This window comes from Ursus maritimus, unplaced genomic scaffold, assembly GCF_017311325.1.
Source record: "Ursus maritimus isolate PB19 unplaced genomic scaffold, ASM1731132v1 scaffold_25, whole genome shotgun sequence".
Taxonomy (NCBI): domain Eukaryota; kingdom Metazoa; phylum Chordata; class Mammalia; order Carnivora; family Ursidae; genus Ursus; species Ursus maritimus.
In genome coordinates, this window is record NW_024425008.1 from 3076782 (window position 1) to 3096414 (window position 19633).

A 19633-nucleotide genomic window follows, 5' to 3' on the forward strand; every position below is an offset into this window, starting at 1 on the left:
TAGAAGTTACCAGCAGTAGTCCAGTTTCCTCTCGAGAAATCCCATTTAGCTAACAGCGGAGCTGAGCTGTGTGATACTAGCAATGCTCCTTCCTGTCCATTCCAACTTGCAGGTGGGGAGGTGGGGGGAGTCTCTTTATTTTCTGAATATCTGACAACCTCCTGCCTGCCCTCCCTGCTCACCCAGGAATGTAGGTGATTCTCCCTGGCCCTCCTCTCCAGGCATCCTTCTCTGACACGCTGCCCCCTCTCTACCACCCAATTTAAAAAGAAATGCTCAGGGGACCTGGCTGACTCAGTCGGTAGAGCTCGGGTGGGACTCTTGACCTCTGGGTCATGAATTCAAGCCCCATGTTGAGCCAAGAGCTTCCTTAAAATAATAATAATTTTTAAGAAAGAAATGCCGAGCAACCAAATATGTCTTATTCCTGGTGTAGAGGATCAGGGCTCACTGCTGTAGAGGTGTGCGGGGAGGGGAATGTATCTGTGTGCACCTGTGTATGTGTTTAAAACATTCTTACCACGTGGATGTCAGCATCCGTGGAGAGCCCCAGGAAGTAGGATATTTCATGGTAGAGCTGCTCAGTGGGCAGGTGGTGGTTGGGCAGCTCCTAAGCACCTTAGTTATCCATTTAAGGAGAAAGGAAAAGAAAGCCTGTGACCCACAAAGGTACAGTGTATCTACACACGGGACACTACCAGAGAAAGTTAACAAACCCCACTCTTCTGCATCTACCGAAAGTCTCGGGGTTTGCCACAGTGACCTTTACAGCATTCCCAGGATGGACAGACTGCACAAAGACATACAGATGTCCTATTCATGGGACATTCACTTGTCTCATTCCACATCAGAGAGAAGGCTTCCTTCTTTACTTGTTAAAATGGGCACCTGTGTGTGCTGACAGGTGTTAACTACTCTCACTGGTGATTGTTTTGCAGTACATACAAAAATGGAATCATGTCATATACCTGACGCTAATACATTATATGTCAGTTATATCTCAGTTTTACAAAAAAGTAAATGGGGTGTTCGCCAGATTGTAGATTGTTAGTTTTATCTCTAAGGTTGTCAGGAAAATGCTTTTGTTTTGTAAATTTTCTAGTCTGTTGAGCAAACAGTAAGACCATGACTGCATCTGTGTCCATCTCCTTGTTCCTTACAAGTCGGAGGGCTGGTGATTGGGCTAGCTCCCAGATGGGGGTCAGGTTCTCTGAGGCTGGGAGAGGGACGGAGTGAGGTGGGGAACCAGGGTAAGATGAAGGGTGTGGTAGCAACTGTCAGCCTTGAGCTAAAGCATTGGCTTCCTGTCTGTCATGGTTGTTGAGCTAACTTTTGGAGGGAACACTGTGCTCTGATCCTACTTTCTCTGTAGATTGAAAGAATATTGGGTGTTCGCCTACAAGCTGGCCTGAGAGCTTGGACCCAGGTGCTTCTCGGACAAGCTGAAGATAAAGCAGAAGTTGACATGGATACAGACGCACCTCAAGTCAGTCACAAGCCTGGTGGAGAGCCAAAGATTAAAGTGAGTCTTTCCCGTGGCATCCAGTTTGCTAATAAATCAAGCAAAGGATTCTCCCCTTAAAAAGTACCAAGGAGAAAGCCCCTTAACAGTGAAGAAACCTGACAGACAGCACCTCACCGGGTGACCACAGTCGGCATCACCAGTGCTGCTCGTGCACATTGTTTTACTCTGGCACTGTGTGTGATGTGACAGGGCAGCTCCTCCCCAGTCTTTGTCCCCATATATCCCAGACTCATTCCAGTCATGAGAAAAGATCAGATATCCCTACAGAACAGCATCAGGGTCATGAGAGACAGGAAAAACTGAGAAAATGTCACGGGTTGGAAGGGATTGAGGAGATGTGACAACTGTGGGTACTGGGGGGCTGGGAAATCGGACTGAAGTCAGTACTTTACTTAGTAGTGTTGCATCAGTATTAATTTCTTCATTTGGGTAATTGTACCCTGTTAGATGTAACATTAGAAGGAGCTGGTGAAGGGTATGTGAAAACTCTTCATACTTTCTTCGCAACTTTCCTGTAAGTCTAAAATAACTTCCAAAACAGAAGTTTTTAGAAAACGGGAAATTTTAGAAAAAATCTACACTGGAAAAAAAAACAAAACAACTCTGCTTTCTAAGCATACGTCCAAGAAATCATTTCAAGAACTGCATGTAATCTGTACAAGGAAAAGGGTAGACTCTGACACTAAAATGTCACTGTTTTCACAAAATTTCAATCAGTCTCGTGGGAGAATGACTAGCACAGTGGTCAGCATACTGAACAGCAGTCTTTGTCTCCAAGCCACCGATTTCCCATTTGAGTGAAGGAGTGGCCAGCTGGAGCCCAGCAATCCTTCTAGAAAAGTGTTAGTTCAGGCTGTGCAAATAGGTCGTGTCTACCAGTGTGGCTGTTGGTTACAAAGGTGTCTGCCATATAGTTTCAGTAGGCCGTGCATTTGTGTTATGTAGTTTGTTGCATTTGTGTTCAATTTACCAATAAAAATGTCTTACAAAACAGAAGTCTAAAAGAACTGAAGGTAAAAACTTTGATGTGGGAGAAACAGTTGGCTGTTTTTTTTCTCCCCAGATGCTACCTTCTCGTTTTTTTTCCTCTTAATCTTGAAAAATGTTTTCACTTTTGAATATTACATATATTTATCCCCAGAGCGTACTTTTTAAAATACAGAGATGTAGAAAAGCAAACGAGCATGTCTAAGCTAAAGCAGTTATCTGGTAGAGATGGAGTCAGAATTCTCGCTTAGCCTAAAGTAGGCATTGGCAGGTGGCACAGCCTCACCTTGACTTGTAAACCTGCCTCCCTGCAGCACATGTCTGACGGCTAATGCCAGCCTCCGTCCCTGCATCGGTGGCACAGGGTTCTCGGTCTGAGGTCATTGTGTCCATAGATTACCACACATATTAAATCAGGTGGTGCTCCCTTGAGCACCTATTGTGTGTTCACCAAGGCACAGGGGACCCAGGAGGAACCTACGCAGTGCCTGCCCTCTGACTTCTCACAGTCCTTTAGAGAGGGCTGTGGACCACACTTGTGAAATATGGAAGACCACGTAACAGACTCATGGTTCAGACTCAAGTAGGTTAATAAAATTTAGAGGGAGAAAGCTTTATGCATCAAGACCATTTTTTTTTTACTTTGGAAAATGTTTTTCTATCAAGAACATTACTTTGAAATGATTCTGTTGCTTCGTATGACCAAAAAAAAAAAAAAAAAAAACAAAAAAAAACTATGATTTCTATACTTTTTACCCAGTTTCAAATTTCAGCATTCATACACCTGATTTTATTCAAAATAATTACTGAGCAACAGTCACATACACGTATGTTCAGTACCATTTAATTGAAAATGGCTCCTCTAGGCATTCACCAATTTATTAGTGTGTTAGAATCACACTTAGGTGTTAGATTTTTAACCAAGAAATAATCACAGTTGTCGTGAATACTGATTCTGACATCGCAAATGCATAAAAGCATTTTATTGAAACTGATTGCTAAGTAAGAAATGAAATCTTTCTTTTACAGAATGTTGTTCATGAGCTAAGAATAACCAATCAGGTCATCTATTTGAATCCACCAATCGAAGAGTGCAGGTATAAGCTGTATCAGGAAATGTTTGCCTGGAAGATGGTTGTGCTGTCTCTTCCCAGGATCCAGAGTCAGAGGTACCAGGTGAGCCTTCCGGGCACTCGCACCGTGAGCCCTCGGACCAGGCCTCCCCAGGGTTCTGTGGCACCGCCTCTCCGTCATGCCTCTTTAAATGTTGCTCTCACATGTCTTCTCAGATTGCGGACTTCTGGCTCAGCCTTGGGTTTTTTTGTTTTTAAGATTTTATTTATTTATTTGTCAGAGAGAGAGGGAGAGAGGACAAGCAGGGGAGTAGCTGGCAGAGGGAGAAACAGGCTCCCCGCTGAGCAAGGAGCCTGATGCGGGACTCGATCCCAGGACGCTGGGATCATGACCTGAGCTGAAGGCAGACCCTTAACTGACTGAGCCACCCAGGCGTCCCATGGCTCAGCATTCTAAGGGAAAGCTAGAAGAAGCCTTGTGTGACCTGACGGTTTTCCCATGGCTGTCTTTCCAAATAGTGGCCTCTGCAGTTCTGATCTCCATAGTCTCTTAGAAATGCTCTCCATGAACTTCTTTGGAAATTTTAATTCCTGTTCCTCCCCGCCCCCACTTTATTATATTAGTTTGCAAATATACACGAAACTGGAGGGAAAATCATGAGCTCACACCAACTTGCCTTGTTTATTATCATGAGGCCAATTTAAATTTCTCTTTCTTTCCCCACCCCTGCCCCACCAGATTATTTTAAAACAAATCCCAGATATACTCTTAATAATGTGCTTCTGGAGCAAAAGGAAAACTGAGAAGCCTGTTTTAGTTCCTGGCTTCTAAGGAAAATTATTTCAGATAAGCAGATCTCCACAATCTCTGTCATGACAGGCTCTTCTAGAAAGTCTTAGTTTTGAACAGATGCAACATAGGCTGAGTCGTCAGATTTTTTTGCAGTAGCAACCATCTATACACTTACAGTCTTGGCCGTGACCAGCTAATCAGAACCAGGCTGTGAATACTGGTTCCTTCTGCTCAAGGACTCTGTGCAGACTGCAGGGTATTTCTTGTCACGTCCTGTTTTTAACCAGCCATGTTTCTCTTTGCATTGCTGTCCTGTTTGTCTCCATATCTGACAGAACTGAAGCCAGCCCTTCTTAAGCTGGTCCCATGCCCTTGCTCTGCGCCTCAGTCTCCTGTCATCGAGTAAGCCTGACCCCTGTCACCCTCTAGCCATCTTACTTCTTGGCTCCTCTTGGTAAAAACATGGAGGAATTGTCTGCACACCTGCTCCAGGCCCCTACCCCTCAGACGTCGGGGTCACTGGCCTTTCCCTATCGCTGTGGCGGGCTTCTCAGCCCTTGAGAAGTGGCAGTGGCAGGCTGTGACAGGTGCACACCGCCTCCCGCTTGATACACTTGTTCCGCTTGGCTGTCCTGATTTTCCTCCCACCCCAATGGCTGGTCTCCTCTGCTGGCTCCTCTTTAGCTCTCCTTCTTCCAGCCTCTGCCTGTTTCCGTGTGCTGCCCACCCCAGAACTCTGTCCCACCCAGTCTGTTCACTCAGTGCCGGCCGTACATGACAGCACTGTGCTCACATCTCCAGCCAAGCCTTTATCTTGACCTCCAGCCCCATCTGTCCTTCTGGCTCCGGGGCATCTCCACCAGACCGATAGGCACATCACACTGAACGTGCCTCCGACCCCCTCCCTCAGAGTTGCTCTCACCCCCAGTCTTTCCTTTCTCCACGTTCAACCCGCTCAGGCTAAGTCGAGGTGTCACCCTGTCCTCCCACTGTCTCTCTTCAAAATGAACCTGATCTTTTTTGCCCACATCTACTGATACCACCAGTCCAAATAAATAAATCATCCCTCACTTTTTTTTTTTTTAAGAGTTTATTTATTTATTTGTCAGAGAGAGAGAGCACAAGCAGGGGCAACAGCAGGCAGAGGGAGAAGCAGGCTCCCCACCAAGCAAGGAGCTTGATGTGGGACTCAATCCCAGAACCCTGGGATCATGACATGGCCAAAGGCAGACGCTTAACCAACTGAGCCACCTAGGTGTCCCGCATCATCCCTCACTTGGATTCTTGAAGTTCCTCCTGACAGGTCTTTGTGTCTGCTGTTGCCCCCTTAAAATTTATTTCCAACACAGCAGTGGAGTAAGACTTAGATTTCACGTTGGTCCTGACACTGATCTTCCCAGAGCCCACTGATGGGCTCCATGAAGGCCCACGTCCCTTGGCAGAGTGCTGGGCCCCATGTAATATGCTGCTTGGGGCCTCTCTGACTTGAGTGCCTACATCCCTCTCACTGACTCTGCCGGCCATGCTGGCCTCTCGCTCTCCTCAGACATGCCAGGCAGGCTCTCTCCCCTGGGCCTTCACACTTGCTGACCTCTCTGCTTGGAACCTGTGGTAGCGACATACTGACATGGCTCACTCCCTCCCTCTCCTGATCCGGCTCAGTGGGGCCTTCCCTGACCTCCCCGACTCCATACTCCCAGCCTTCCTCTTTCCTGCTTTGTCTCCGTAGTACTTCTCACCCGTTGACGTTCTATGTAGTTTCCTTTTCTCTGTCTCTCCTCCCACGAATATAAGTCCATGTGAGCAGAGATTTTTGTCTGGCTGTTTCTTGTGTCTACAACAGTGCTTGGCACGTAGCTGGCACTCACATTGTTGAAACAATGACCGGTCATCACTTCCATCATCCAAGCTGGTGTAATTATGCGGTCACGGTAGTTAGTCCTTTAGATGCCGCCGTTCATGTTCCGCTCCCACAGGAGAGGCTCAGGTCTCCAGGGGCTCTGCTCCCCAGGGCCATACTGTCTGCTCCAAGGGCTCGGAGGGCTCTGTAACTGTTTTTACATAGTGATGCTGCATTTTCTAGCTTGTAGTTGATCTGATGTTTCCTTTATTGGTTGATGAGTGACATATGAGTAGGCCTCTGATTTCTTGTGACTGGGGTAAGTGGGTGTTATCCCTTAAGTGCCATTTTTATAGTGAGCTTTTCCTTCGGTTCATTGGAATTCAGTGAAAGGTGGCTCTGGGATGAACAGTTTTGTACACACTATTTGTGTTCCTTCCGGCTCTGCTTCCATAGGTGGGTGTACATTACGAACTGACTGAGGAAGAGAAATTCTACCGGAATGCTTTAACACGGATGCCTGACGGCCCCGTTGCCCTGGAAGAGTCCTACTCTGCGGTCATGGGTATCGTGACTGAGGTCGAGCAGTATGTCAAGGTGAGAAGCTCCCTGTCTCATTTAAATATGCTATAGAGTCTGTTTTAGACGTAGTGAGTATGTGGTCTAATGTCTAATGAACGTGGGAGCTAAAATCTACGTAATATTTGTATAATATGATATGCTAGGTAACACTTGTTTATTTTAAAACAGTGAACAGTAGAAAAAATCTTATGGGATATTAACTCTCATTTCAGAGAGAAGTAAATTTTATTCTTTTTTACTATGAAAATTCTGAGAATTTGAAGTGAATTTTTCTAACAGTGTTGAAAGAGAGTCTTTTTAGTGAAACATGAACCTAATATATATGAACGTTCTACAAAGTGAGAGACCTGGCTGTGCTATTTGACTGCGCCCTTCATTTGCAGGTCTGGCTTCAGTATCAGTGCCTGTGGGACATGCAAGCCGAAAACATCTACAACAGACTGGGGGAAGATCTCAACAAATGGCAGGCCCTCCTGGTTCAGATAAGGAAGGCCAGAGGCACTTTTGACAACGCAGAAACCAAGAAAGAGTTTGGGCCGGTAGTTATAGATTACGGCAAGGTGAGCTCTGCTGTCTTGCTGGAAGGGGTGGAGGCGGCTAGCTATCAGGGCAGCAGCCGAAGCTCCAGCACCCAGCGCGAAGGAGCTGATGACCTGTCGTGGGCTTATTCACCTGCAGGTTCAGTCTAAGGTGAACTTGAAGTACGACTCTTGGCATAAGGAGGTTCTCAGCAAGTTTGGGCAGATGCTCGGATCAAACATGACGGAATTCCACTCCCAGATCTCCAAGGTGAGGAGGCAGGCGCTTGGCAGCGTAACGAGTCTACTGGTAAACCTTGGCTCCTTATTAAAATTCCGTGTTCTCTCCGAACAGTCCCGCCAGGAGTTGGAACAGCACTCGGTGGACACGGCCAGCACCTCCGATGCAGTGACCTTCATCACCTACGTGCAGTCTCTGAAACGAAAGATCAAACAGTTTGAAAAGCAAGTTGAGGTGAGCTCCCTGAGTCACTAAGGTTCTCACCTTCGGCTCTGTAGGCACTGAGAGCTACGTACAGGCCACACACCATCTCGCTCGTACCCGCCTGCTGTGCTGGTCCAAGTGGAGACCCTGGGGTCCTGGGGACTGCATCTTAAACAGCTCTGTGGGTGATGCCTAAGTGTGTCGAGGTTCGAGAACCACTGTGTTTTGCCTTTTAAATCTTGTACCGTAGCTGTTGATCTTTGAGTCATACGTGCATTTGTTCTTCCGATTTGTTAGGAGGGGTGAAGCGCAGCAGCAGCAGCATGCCTTCGGTCCGCTTCAGGCCTCTCAGGCGCAGCCAGTCGGCTCGGGGCGTGCTGCTTCCTGGGCACCGCACTCTCAGGGCGCAGGGGTTCTGGAGAAGAGCAAACATACTGATGTTGTTGTTCTGGAGCCACAGAGTGTCTTCTTTTTATGATAGTTTCTGTTGTGAAAGAAAAAAAAAAAACCTGTATTTCGTAACTCTCAAAGCTCTACCGCAATGGTCAGCGCTTGCTGGAAAAGCAGAGGTTCCAGTTCCCGCCCTCCTGGCTCTACATCGACAACATAGAAGGCGAGTGGGGGGCCTTCAACGACATCATGCGGCGGAAGGACTCTGCCATCCAGCAGCAGGTGGCAAACCTGCAGATGAAGATCGTGCAGGAGGACCGGGCAGTGGAGAGCCGCACCACGGACCTGCTGGCGGACTGGGAGAAAACCAAGCCCGTCACGGTGAGCCCTGCCTGCCGCTCCCGCAGCCTCTCCCAAACCCACAGCGCAGTTTGCTGTTCTTTCCTGCACTGAAGGCTTTGCTCTGGCTTAGCGTTCCAATAATGAGGACTTTCCTTTTTGTAATTAAAACAACACTTACATGTCGTGATTTGAAAAGTAAAGCCAACTTAGAGCTCTTTTTACCCAGAACCCCTCGTGACAATCATTTAAGTCAGGTCAGGAGGTGGTTTTAAAAATTATTCTGTTCTTAAGTTAGCCTCTTACTTAGGCATACTCAAAAATTAGAAATAAATTTCTCACAGACACAGGCCAAGCCTCATGTTGCCACTGCCTGGCGCTGTGCTGTCGGAGGCACGTCCTGCCGTCCCTGTCGTTGTAGTTAGTTCTGTACCCAGGACCTGCCAACCTTAGTCCTCTTGGTTCATTCAAGTATTTATTGAGCACCGACTATGTTCTGGGCAGTGGGGATAGAGCAGTGAAGAGGACGGACAGGGGCCCCTACACCCACGGAATGACACTCCAGTGCGAGAGATAGGTGAAAAACGAGCAAGGGAAACAGGTATTTGAGTCAGATGGGGATTGGTTCCATGCGGAAGGTGAGGGCCGGGTGGACGAGGGGTGTTGGTGATGTCCTGCCTTGTGGGGAAGGGAGTCCGAGTGGAGACCTGCAGGAGGAGGGGGAGCTGGCAAGTCACGCAGGTGGCGGGAGGGGATTCAGGCAGAAGCAACAGCACGTGCAAGGTCAAGCAAGTACCTAACTGCACACCTTGTTTCCTGGGGTGGAGTTCAGTCTGATTTGTTTAGACATATAAACGTAAATATAGACAGGAAAGAAGAGGGGGCATGATACTTCGAATGTCAATCTGGTTTTCTGGTTTGCGGTGTAGGTGTTCCACAGCAGGCCTGGTGGCAGATCTAGCCTCCCACCTACTCCGTAGAGCTCTGTCCTGCCTCAGCCCTGTCTGTGCTGTTGGACCCAAAGGTCTTACTTTGTGTTTAATTTTGGTTTGAGGGCTCCTGTTTTAAGAAGATCTTTGCTTTCACAAATGCCAGTACTGTAGCTTATGCAGAATGCTAGCTCTAGCAGGGAAGGGAGTATTTCTCAAAAGCCAAGATTCTGATCACCAAAATTTGAATATTTTATTGCCATTTTTTGCTAGTAACGCGTTATAGTTTAAATTTTCGATGATATTTTAGTCATTTTCAAGTTATTAAAATGGAGAGTCAGCAAATCATAGTGTAATGCTCAGCTAGAGGCCATTCACTGAGGACTACTTAATTTCTCATCCTTCTCTCTGTCACTGATGTAGTAATAGCTGTGTGCCTCAGGGAGGGCATGGCTGGCAGCCCCCAAGAGCCGTGTCCCCTCAGATCGGGAGTGGCCTGCTTCAGGCCCCAGTTTGTCCTCACTCTTCTCTTCCTGTCTTCCAAGGCACTTAGTGACACAGTGGCTAAATGGAGAGGTGCTCCATCTTTGTTTCTTTTTTTTTCTTTTTTTAAATATTTGTTTAAGTAATCTCTGCACCCATCATGGGGCTCGAACTCACGACCCCAAGATCAAGAGTTGCACGCTCTTCTGATTGATCCAGCCAGGCGCCCCGGTGTTCCATCTTTCTTACTCATGTTTTGTTTATGTCAAATACAGAAGTAAAAGTTCCACTCAGTAATATACGTGAATCGTAAGTGTACGTCTTGCTGAAGATGTGAATATTTGGAGACGTGTTTAAGGGATCACAAATTCCCAGATTTCCAGTGGGCTCTCCCCACCATTTCAGAGCCCAAGCACGCATCTGTCTCGAGACGCAGCACAGCAATTCTGCACTTTGACTGCTTGCAGGGCAATCTGCGCCCGGAGGAGGCGCTTCAGGCTCTCACCATCTATGAAGGGAAGTTTGGCAGGCTGAAGGATGACCGGGAGAAGTGTGCGAAGGCCAAGGAGGCGCTGGAATTGACAGATACGGGACTTCTCAGTGGCAGCGAAGAGCGCGTCCAGGTACAGACCTTGGAAGCCGGGAGGTAGGGGTGTCGGTCCCCGTCCTGGCTCTGCCCTTGACCAGGGCCATCTCAAGGGCCCTGCCAGACCTGCAGTGATTTCTGCATCCAGAGGCTCACTGCTCCACTGTCGTAATCACAGGTGGCCTTAGAAGAACTACAGGATCTCAAAGGCGTTTGGTCAGAACTTTCCAAGGTCTGGGAGCAGATTGATCAGATGAAGGAGCAGCCGTGGGTTTCCGTCCAGCCTCGAAAGGTATACCTAGTCAAAGCAGGTGTTGCGTATACAATCCTATGTTGAGAGTTGTAGACTTTGCTTAGAAGCTTTGCAATCTGCTGTAAGTTCACAGAATGGCACAGGATGGTCATTTATGGTATTCATCTGGACTGATGTAAAATTTGCTTTAAAACCATTTTTTTAAAGATTTATTTATTTGAGAGAATGAGATGGGGGAGGGAAAGGGGGAAGGAGAGAAGCAGACTCCCCACTCAGCACGGAGCCTGATGCAGGGCTCGATCTCACAACCCTGAGGCACTGACCTGAGCCGAAATCAAGAGTTGGACGCTTAACCGACTACTCCACCCAGGCACCCCTTAAAAGCATTTTTTAAGATATTTCACCATTTAAAGGAAGTGTTAGCAAACTAAATATCACCTGTGTTTCTCTCAACAGCTTCGACAAAATTTAGATGGCCTCCTGAACCAGCTGAAAAACTTCCCCGCCCGATTACGGCAGTATGCTTCCTATGAGTTTGTCCAGAGGCTTCTGAAAGGTTACCTGAAGGTAGTGAGTCAGTGCTGGGGTCCTGGGTGTCTGTTAGGAACACAGCTGCATCGGTAATTTTGCTTACTCTCTCCACAGATAAACATGCTGGTGATTGAACTGAAATCCGAGGCACTTAAAGATCGCCACTGGAAGCAGTTGATGAAAAGGCTTCATGTTAATTGGGTTGTTTCTGAGCTAACCCTTGGCCAAATCTGGGATGTTGACTTGCAGAAAAATGAAGCTATTGTCAAGGATGTGCTGCTTGTGGCACAGGGGGAGATGGCTTTGGAAGAATTTTTGAAGCAGGTGATTAATAGACCAATAACCCTTTTTATATCATGTTTCCAGCTGTGACTTAGGTTTGAACTATGTAAAAACAGCTGCATCTGTGGTCCGTTTGTCCCCATAACACTTGCTCGCTTATACAGCTGATGAATGCCCACAAATTGATAATATCCCTCTTTTTGGTTTTAATTCAGATAAGAGAGGTATGGAATACTTATGAGTTAGACTTGGTTAACTATCAGAACAAGTGTCGCTTGATCCGAGGCTGGGATGACCTCTTCAACAAGGTCAAAGAGCACATCAACAGCGTCTCGGCCATGAAGCTGTCTCCGTATTACAAGGTACTGTTGTTGGGAAAGCCTTCCCTCTCTTACCAAGCGTTCTCCTGCACTTTTGTCATACCTTTTGACTGGTAGTTACCAGAAGCCTGTTTTTTAAAGTGTGAGTTAAATAAGTTGATCTAATTTGCATTTTTTTAGTAAGCTTTGTCATATCTATGAGTGAAAAGTTTAGCAGCTGGGCCCTGCTTCCCACCTCTCCACTAGGTTTTCGAAGAAGATGCCCTGAGCTGGGAAGACAAGCTGAATCGGATCATGGCTCTCTTTGACGTGTGGATCGATGTGCAGAGACGGTGGGTCTACCTGGAAGGCATCTTCACAGGCAGTGCGGATATCAAGCACCTGCTGCCAGTGGAAACCCAGCGGTTCCAGAGGTATGACCTCTAGCCAGAGAGCAAGAGAACGGAGTCAAAGGTGTGGCTGGTAACCATTCTTCATGTAAAAGCTAACAATGGTTTCAATTTGATTTGTAGTATCAGCACAGAGTTTCTGGCTCTGATGAAAAAAGTATCCAAGTCTCCCCTTGTTATGGATGTTCTGAACATCCAGGGGGTCCAGAGGTCCCTGGAGAGATTGGCAGACCTGCTAGGAAAGATCCAGAAAGCGTTGGGAGAATACCTGGAAAGAGAGCGATCATCTTTCCCCAGGTGAGATGCTTGCTTTGACTTGCACAGAAGTGCAGTTCAATTTCAAGAGCCCTCTGCTCTCCCTTCTAGGTCTGCATGTTGGTCGCTTTGACATCAAGAGTTTTGTTGGCAGCAATCCACTGAATGAATATGACTCCCTTTTTGTGCATTTATTCCTAATTATAATGAATAATTCTTCATTTTCTTCCTTGAATTTGTTTATTAAGTTTCACTGAAATTATTACACATCCTTCCAGGCAGCTCACACCGCTTAAAAATTTAGCTCTGATTATTTTCCAAGTGGCATTTCTTCCTTTCTGAATAGTTTGCTTATTGTAAATTGAACAGGCTTTTAAAAAATAAGTCCATGAAAAAAATAAAATAAAATAAATAAAAAATAAGTCCATGAAGTAAGGTGAATGAGATGAAATCCGTGGAATTCCTTTTTGCTACTTTGTTAGATAAATATGTATCTTCTGAGGGCTGGAAGAAATTTGGATGTCATCTCTGTTCAGACTGGAGATTGTCCACCACCATCCAAATCAGTTTCCCTTCCCACAACTTGAAGTTACGTTTTGATTGACTATTTACATATTTACGTATGTATAACATTTTAGCAACTTGGATGCTGTTTTCATTTTAGGTTCTATTTTGTGGGTGATGAAGATTTGCTTGAAATTATTGGAAACAGTAAGAATGTAGCTAAGTTACAGAAACATTTCAAGAAAATGTTTGCTGGAGTTTCGAGCATCATCCTGAACGAGGATAACTCTGTCGTCTTGGGCATCTCGTCCCGTGAAGGAGAGGAGGTAGTTTGAGTGTATGATTGTAACTAAGAATGCTTCTCTCCTGTCTTTGCACATCTTCATTCTTAAATTGTATTTATTTCAGGTTATGTTTAAAACTCCCGTGTCGATTACGGAACATCCCAAAATCAACGAGTGGCTCACGCTGGTAGAAAAGGAGATGAGAGTCACGCTGGCTAAACTCCTTGCTGAGTCTGTGACAGAAGTTGAGATTTTTGGTAAAGCAACTTCAATTGACCCAAATACGTACATCACTTGGATTGATAAGTACCAGGTAACGTGTAGCAGAAGTGGGCCAGCGGAAAGGCGGATGCACTGGCCTGTGTCCGAAATGATCCTTTGGCTCTTGTGTCTTGTGTCGTTCAGGCCCAGCTTGTGGTTCTGTCAGCCCAGATCGCCTGGTCTGAAAATGTGGAGACCGCTCTGAGCAGCATGGGGGGAAGCGGTGACGCGGCGCCCCTGCACTCCGTGCTGAGCAACGTGGAGGTCACCCTCAACGTGTTGGCCGACTCAGTCCTCATGGAGCAGCCGCCGCTCCGGAGACGGAAGCTGGAGCACTTGGTTAGTCCCGTTTCTGACTCATTCCTCACCGGGTAGGCTCTTGTGCCTGCAGCTCAAGCAGTTAAAGGAAATCATGCTTGGAAAATACTCTGACTGGTGTCAGGGAGAAAAGGAGGTGGCGCGTTCATGAAGTCTGGGGTGGGTATCTGCTCTCTGTCCTGTTGACAGGTGGCCGTGCCGGAGCAGGGAGCTCCGTGCACACATCCTGGTAAACAGGAAGCGATAAGCTTGGATCAGGGTTCTGTGCTTTTGCGCCTCCAAAGCAGTGCCCAGCGGGCAGTGCTGGGCCCAGCCCGCGGGGGCCAGACCGTGAGGACGGGAGACTCCTGTCCTGCTAGTTGCAGAGTTTTCACTTAAAGTAGTTCGTTTGTTGGTTGTTTGGTTTTGCTGTAGCCCTTGATTCTTTGCAGTTTCAGCATGTGAATAATAGTTCTGTTGTTTTTAAAAATGAATTCACATTTTGGAATATTTACTAAAAACTACTATAACTGGATCTTGCATCTCAAATTAAAAGTCTGTTCAGCGATCGCATCCCCAGGAAAGGCACTGTACTTCTCCAGTTTGTGATAAACTTAAAGTGACTCTTTGTTCAGATTACAGAGCTGGTTCACCAGAGGGATGTGACGCGGTCCTTGATCAAAAGCAAGATTGACAACGCCAAATCTTTCGAATGGCTCAGCCAGATGCGCTTTTACTTTGACCCTAAGCAAACTGATGTGCTACAGCAGCTGTCCATCCAAATGGCAAATGCCAAATTCAACTATGGCTTTGAGTACCTGGGCGTCCAGGACAAGCTGGTGCAGACCCCCCTCACCGACCGCTGCTATTTGACCATGACTCAGGCCTTAGAGGCCAGGCTGGGGGGCTCCCCGTTCGGTAAGTTACTCCACAGACCTGGACAGGTGGAGTCAGAGGATAAGCATAATTTATAAGGATTAAACCAGTGATTTTAAACCTATTTCTTAATTACAGAGCTGGTTCATTCTAAAATCTTAGATCTGTTTGTAGTTACTACATCTCCGTTGATTTTGTAAATGAGTCGTGTAAAGCTGAAGATCCCTCCCATGGACTCAGGTACTCAGTCGTGTTTCCTCAAATGGCAGGGCCAGCCGGGACTGGGAAGACAGAGTCGGTCAAAGCTCTCGGCCATCAGCTTGGACGCTTTGTTTTAGTCTTCAACTGCGATGAAACCTTTGATTTCCAGGTAAGAAGCTTTCTGAATCCACCTAAAATCTAATGGCCCTAGAGGCCAGCGGGGGAGTGCTACGCCTGGACCTCTCTCGAGGCTGCAGGCCTCACAGCTCGGCGTGGCTCCTATCTGCCCTGCTGAGAATTGGGGCTGGTGTGACCCTGAGGGAGGGCTCCAGCGTATGTGCTCTGGGGTTGACTTGAGCCGCATGTTCCTGGAAGAAATGGTTAGTGCCTGTGTCTGGGAATAAACAACTATTAGGACAAGTTTTTCCTCGTCAAGAAGAAATGATAGAATGGAAAGAACAGCTTTATCATCAGGATTTTATTGGCACAGGAGGAGAGGTGCGAGCCCTGCAAGTGTACGCTCGCAGTCCATGAAGGGCCTGCTCTGTGCAGGCCCCGGACCCCGCGCCTCCTGTGTGAGCCTCGTGTCCCCTCCACAGCCAGCTTGGGGGGCGGCAGCCGGAGGGCCCGGGCCAGCATCGGGGCCACAGAGCCAGCACCGAGACACTTTCTTTGCTCCGCTTTCAGGCGATGGGACGGATCTTTGTGGGGCTCTGCCAGGTGGGCGCGTGGGGCTGCTTTGACGAGTTCAACCGCCTGGAGGAGCGGATGCTATCGGCCGTGTCGCAGCAGGTGCAGTGTATCCAGGAAGCGCTGCGCGAGCACTCCAACCCCAACTGTGACAAGAGTGAGACTCCCCTTTTCTCTTTGCAAGTTATTTAGCGACTGTGGAGGGAAAGCCCATGTGGGCTGGGTTCCATTTTGCCTCCTTAAATTAGAATTGAACTTCGCTCCCAGGACTCACTGCTGCAGGCAGGGTGGCGAGACCTGGGATGATACTGCATGGGCAGTCTACACTGCTCACATCAGAGCAGTCCACACCCTGGCTGTCCTTCCCCTGGTGGACAGGAGTCCCTGTGCTCGCTCCCATAGCATCTGCCTGTAGCAAGTGTTGGGCCAGCGTGGGCCCTCCCTGCTCCCTTCCTCCTCCCTGCGTGCCCACAGAGCCAGCCTTTCTGGCCGCCTGTCGGCTGAGTGTTCTTTCAGGGAGCTTTAGGAACACGCCCTCTGTCACTGTAGGAGGACCTTTCTGAGAGGCTCCGAGAGCGGCTTCCTCGGCCTTGTTCCGTACAGAGCGGGCGCAACCGACGGGGGCAGGGTGGGTGCTGGAGGAAGTAAGCGGTGGGTGGCCGACCCTTCACATGCACAGTTAGCTTCCGGTATTGCTTTCATTCTGCAGTAATAGGAACTTGTCTCACCAAGGGACTGGCAGAGCTCTTAGTGAAACAAAAGGGGTGTCGGAGAAAACAGTACTGTGTGCTCGGGGTTCTATACCAAGGGGTCAGGTGTGGGTGGTGGCGGTTGACCCCAGGAAAAGGCCGTCCTCAGGAGCTGAGCCAGTCCATTGTGTCACATGGATTGATTTTTATTTCTACAACTACCATTAGGCTGCATTTCTATCCTTACATTGACCTTGTGACATGGTAATGTGCAGGCAGAGTGTGCGTCCCACCCCTGGGGACTTTGTTCCCCATGGAGGTGGCTTTCATGTAGGTGAGGTGTGCACAGCTGGGTCTGCCCAGGTGGGGTGACATGCCAGGAGGAGAGCCAAAGAGCAGCTCCCCTGCAGCCCTGGGCTTTGGGCATTAGAGGCTGGTGGGGAAACGGGTGCTTTGTGATTTTAGGGAGATTTTAGCATGGTTTTTGAATATCACAAATCTTAACACCGTGTTCTGATTTTCAGCCTCCGCCCCCATTACTTGTGAGCTGCTCAACAAGCAGGTGAAGGTGAGCCCGGACATGGCCATCTTCATCACCATGAATCCTGGCTACGCAGGCAGGTCCAACCTTCCCGACAACCTCAAGAAGCTGTTCCGGAGCTTGGCCATGACCAAGCCCGACCGGCAGCTCATCGCCCAGGTCATGCTGTACTCGCAGGGCTTCCGCACTGCTGAGGTCCTCGCCAACAAAATCGTCCCATTCTTCAAGTGAGTGCCCCAGAGTTATCCCTGACCGTGTGTCTAGCGTGTGTGAGATGTGCCACCCAAGGTTCATCTCTGACCATGGCACAGCTTTCCAAGTGCCCGTGTCTGATTTCCTGACTCTGTGGCTGCATAGAGCGTGCTGTTCTAAGGCAAACCTTTTGTCTTTCAGACTATGTGACGAGCAGCTCTCATCTCAAAGCCATTATGACTTTGGTCTTCGAGCTTTGAAGAGTGTGCTGGTAAGTGCAGGAAATGTGAAGAGAGAGAGAATTCAGAAGATAAAGAGGGAGAAAGAAGAACGAGGGGAAGCAGTTGATGAAGGAGAAATTGCAGAAAATCTACCTGAGCAAGAGGTTTGTACACATGTTCTTTTAATCACTCACACCTTAAACACTAATTTTTTTAAAAAGATTTATTTATTTGAGAGGGAATGCACAGGAGCAGGGGGAGGGGCAGAGGAAGAGAGAGATGGGGAGGAGCAGAGAAGCGGACTCCCCACTGAGCATGGAGCCTGACGTGGGGCTTGGTTCCAGGGTCCCAAGATCATGACCCAAGCCAAAACCAAGAGTCAAGAGGCTTCACTGAGCCACCCAGATACCCCTAAACACTAATATTTAAATTGGCCTTTTCAACATCTAAGCCATGGCTTCAGAGTCCCCGTTGCGATTCACGTGTCCTGGGATGAATGGATAGAAGACACTATATTTGCACAGTGAACTGAGTCACTAACAGTCTCATCTTTCTTACGTACCTCCCCCGCCCCCGCTCAGAGCTAGTCTCTCTTCTCGCCATTAGATTCTGATCCAGAGCGTCTGTGAGACCATGGTGCCCAAGCTGGTGGCAGAAGACATCCCGCTGCTCTTCAGCCTCCTGTCAGACGTGTTCCCTGGGGTCCAGTACCACCGGGGCGAAATGACTGCGCTTCGAGAAGAGCTGAAGAAGGTGTGCCAGGAAATGTACCTGACGTACGGAGACGGAGAGGAAGTCGGCGGGATGTGGGTTGAGAAGGTAACTGGGGTTGACCCTGCTGGCTGCGCGGTGCAGTCACGGCAGCGATGGGCCCGGGAAGGAGCCACGTTTGAGAGAACTCGGGCTGTGAGGGCCAAGGAGTATCTGCTGTACCGAGATTTGACCCAAGGCTTTTTTCTTAACTTAAATGTAGATGTAACATTTTACCTGAAAATTTCGCATATTTGGTGTTGTTCGTTCTCTGAAAATGCCGACTGTAGCGTGATAATCATGGAAAGCATTTACGCCGTATAAGTCCTACTGCAAGACTTTCCAACATCATAGGTTAACAACGTAAATCTGCTAATCAGTGCGTGGTTTATATTCTGTGTCGGCTTCTTTTCTTTGCTTCCTCTGGGAGACTAAGAAGCGTCCTAGCCCATGACTGCATGCTGAGCCTGAGCGGTGCCAGACAGGTCGCACAAATGGCTCATCCATGGAGTCTCCGCCCTCTTTAAAGGGGATCCTACGTGCCTCTTTTGAGGCAGCCTGGTAGGCAGCGCCTGTTCCACTGGCTCCCAGCCAAAGAACTCCCCATGGTTTAGTTAAAACCCTTCTTGAAATATTTTTTGCAGATGTGGCCCATGTAACTTTAAAAGTTCCAGTTTAGTACTTGCCTTTAGGAATTCAGAGCACGTGTCTCATATCTGCTACCATGAGGAGGGGCTGGAGAACCTTCTCGTTCTTTCTCTGGAGTGGTTATGATGTGGTCTCTTTGGCCTGGCAGGTCCTCCAGCTCTATCAGATCACCCAGATCAACCATGGCCTGATGATGGTGGGGCCCTCAGGAAGTGGGAAGAGCATGGCTTGGCGCGTGCTCCTAAAGGCTTTGGAGAGGCTTGAGGGTGTGGAGGGCGTGGCCCATATCATTGACCCCAAGGCCATCAGCAAAGACCACCTTTACGGAACCCTGGACCCCAACACCAGGGAATGGACGGATGGGCTGTTCACACATGTCCTGAGAAAGTGAGTTCACCTTGATTCCAGCAAGTGGGACCTGGGTGCTCTGTCCTTATGTGAATGGCGGGTATTATTTTTCTAACCAAAACTGAATGAGTTAAAATGTCACTGCAGAAACTGCGTAGGGTAAGCATTTCTCATCACAGAATCTCACGTTGGTCAGTAGCTGTTTCAAAACCTTTCCAAACCAGGATCATAGACAACGTGAGGGGTGAGCTACAGAAACGCCAGTGGATTGTCTTTGACGGCGATGTGGACCCCGAGTGGGTGGAGAACTTGAACTCGGTGCTGGACGACAACAAGCTTCTGACTCTGCCAAATGGCGAGCGCCTCAGCCTTCCGCCCAATGTGAGTGGCCTTCTCTGGGCGTCAAACCAAATGTCCTGTGTGCTAGCAGAGTACCGCTCTGAGATGAGGCACCGGGTCCTGTTGTAGCGGTCAGCTGTGTAAATAGTTTTCTGAGCTGACTGAGTCTCCTTGTACTAGATTTTTCCATTGCTGTGACTAGTGAAAAATATTTCCATAGGACTCGTTACTTTCCCGTTTGCTGAATGTTAAGCATACTCTCTAATTCCCAA

At 48.1% G+C, this 19633-nt stretch overlaps 1 protein-coding gene across 3 annotated transcripts in view; it reads left to right on the forward strand.

The window, feature by feature from the left end:
• Positions 1–19633, forward strand: part of DYNC1H1 (dynein cytoplasmic 1 heavy chain 1) — a 68406-nt gene that overhangs the window by 19388 nt on the left and 29385 nt on the right. For 2 of the 3 annotated variants that reach the window (XM_040641397.1, XM_040641398.1), the window contains exons 10-33: positions 1373–1522; positions 3542–3688; positions 6675–6815; positions 7184–7360; positions 7479–7793; positions 8295–8534; positions 10372–10527; positions 10669–10782; positions 11200–11310; positions 11389–11598; positions 11772–11918; positions 12123–12289; positions 12389–12562; positions 13185–13350; positions 13433–13621; positions 13714–13908; positions 14502–14784; positions 15012–15112; positions 15631–15790; positions 16847–17090; positions 17257–17440; positions 17883–18095; positions 18823–19061; positions 19247–19403. In XM_040641397.1, the coding sequence (XP_040497331.1) occupies positions 1373–1522; positions 3542–3688; positions 6675–6815; positions 7184–7360; positions 7479–7793; positions 8295–8534; positions 10372–10527; positions 10669–10782; positions 11200–11310; positions 11389–11598; positions 11772–11918; positions 12123–12289; positions 12389–12562; positions 13185–13350; positions 13433–13621; positions 13714–13908; positions 14502–14784; positions 15012–15112; positions 15631–15790; positions 16847–17090; positions 17257–17440; positions 17883–18095; positions 18823–19061; positions 19247–19403 (4380 nt within the window). The remainder of the gene's footprint in view (positions 1–1372; positions 1523–3541; positions 3689–6674; positions 6816–7183; positions 7361–7478; positions 7794–8294; positions 8535–10371; positions 10528–10668; positions 10783–11199; positions 11311–11388; positions 11599–11771; positions 11919–12122; positions 12290–12388; positions 12563–13184; positions 13351–13432; positions 13622–13713; positions 13909–14501; positions 14785–15011; positions 15113–15630; positions 15791–16846; positions 17091–17256; positions 17441–17882; positions 18096–18822; positions 19062–19246; positions 19404–19633) is intronic. The other variant, XM_040641400.1, reaches the window with a different exon arrangement.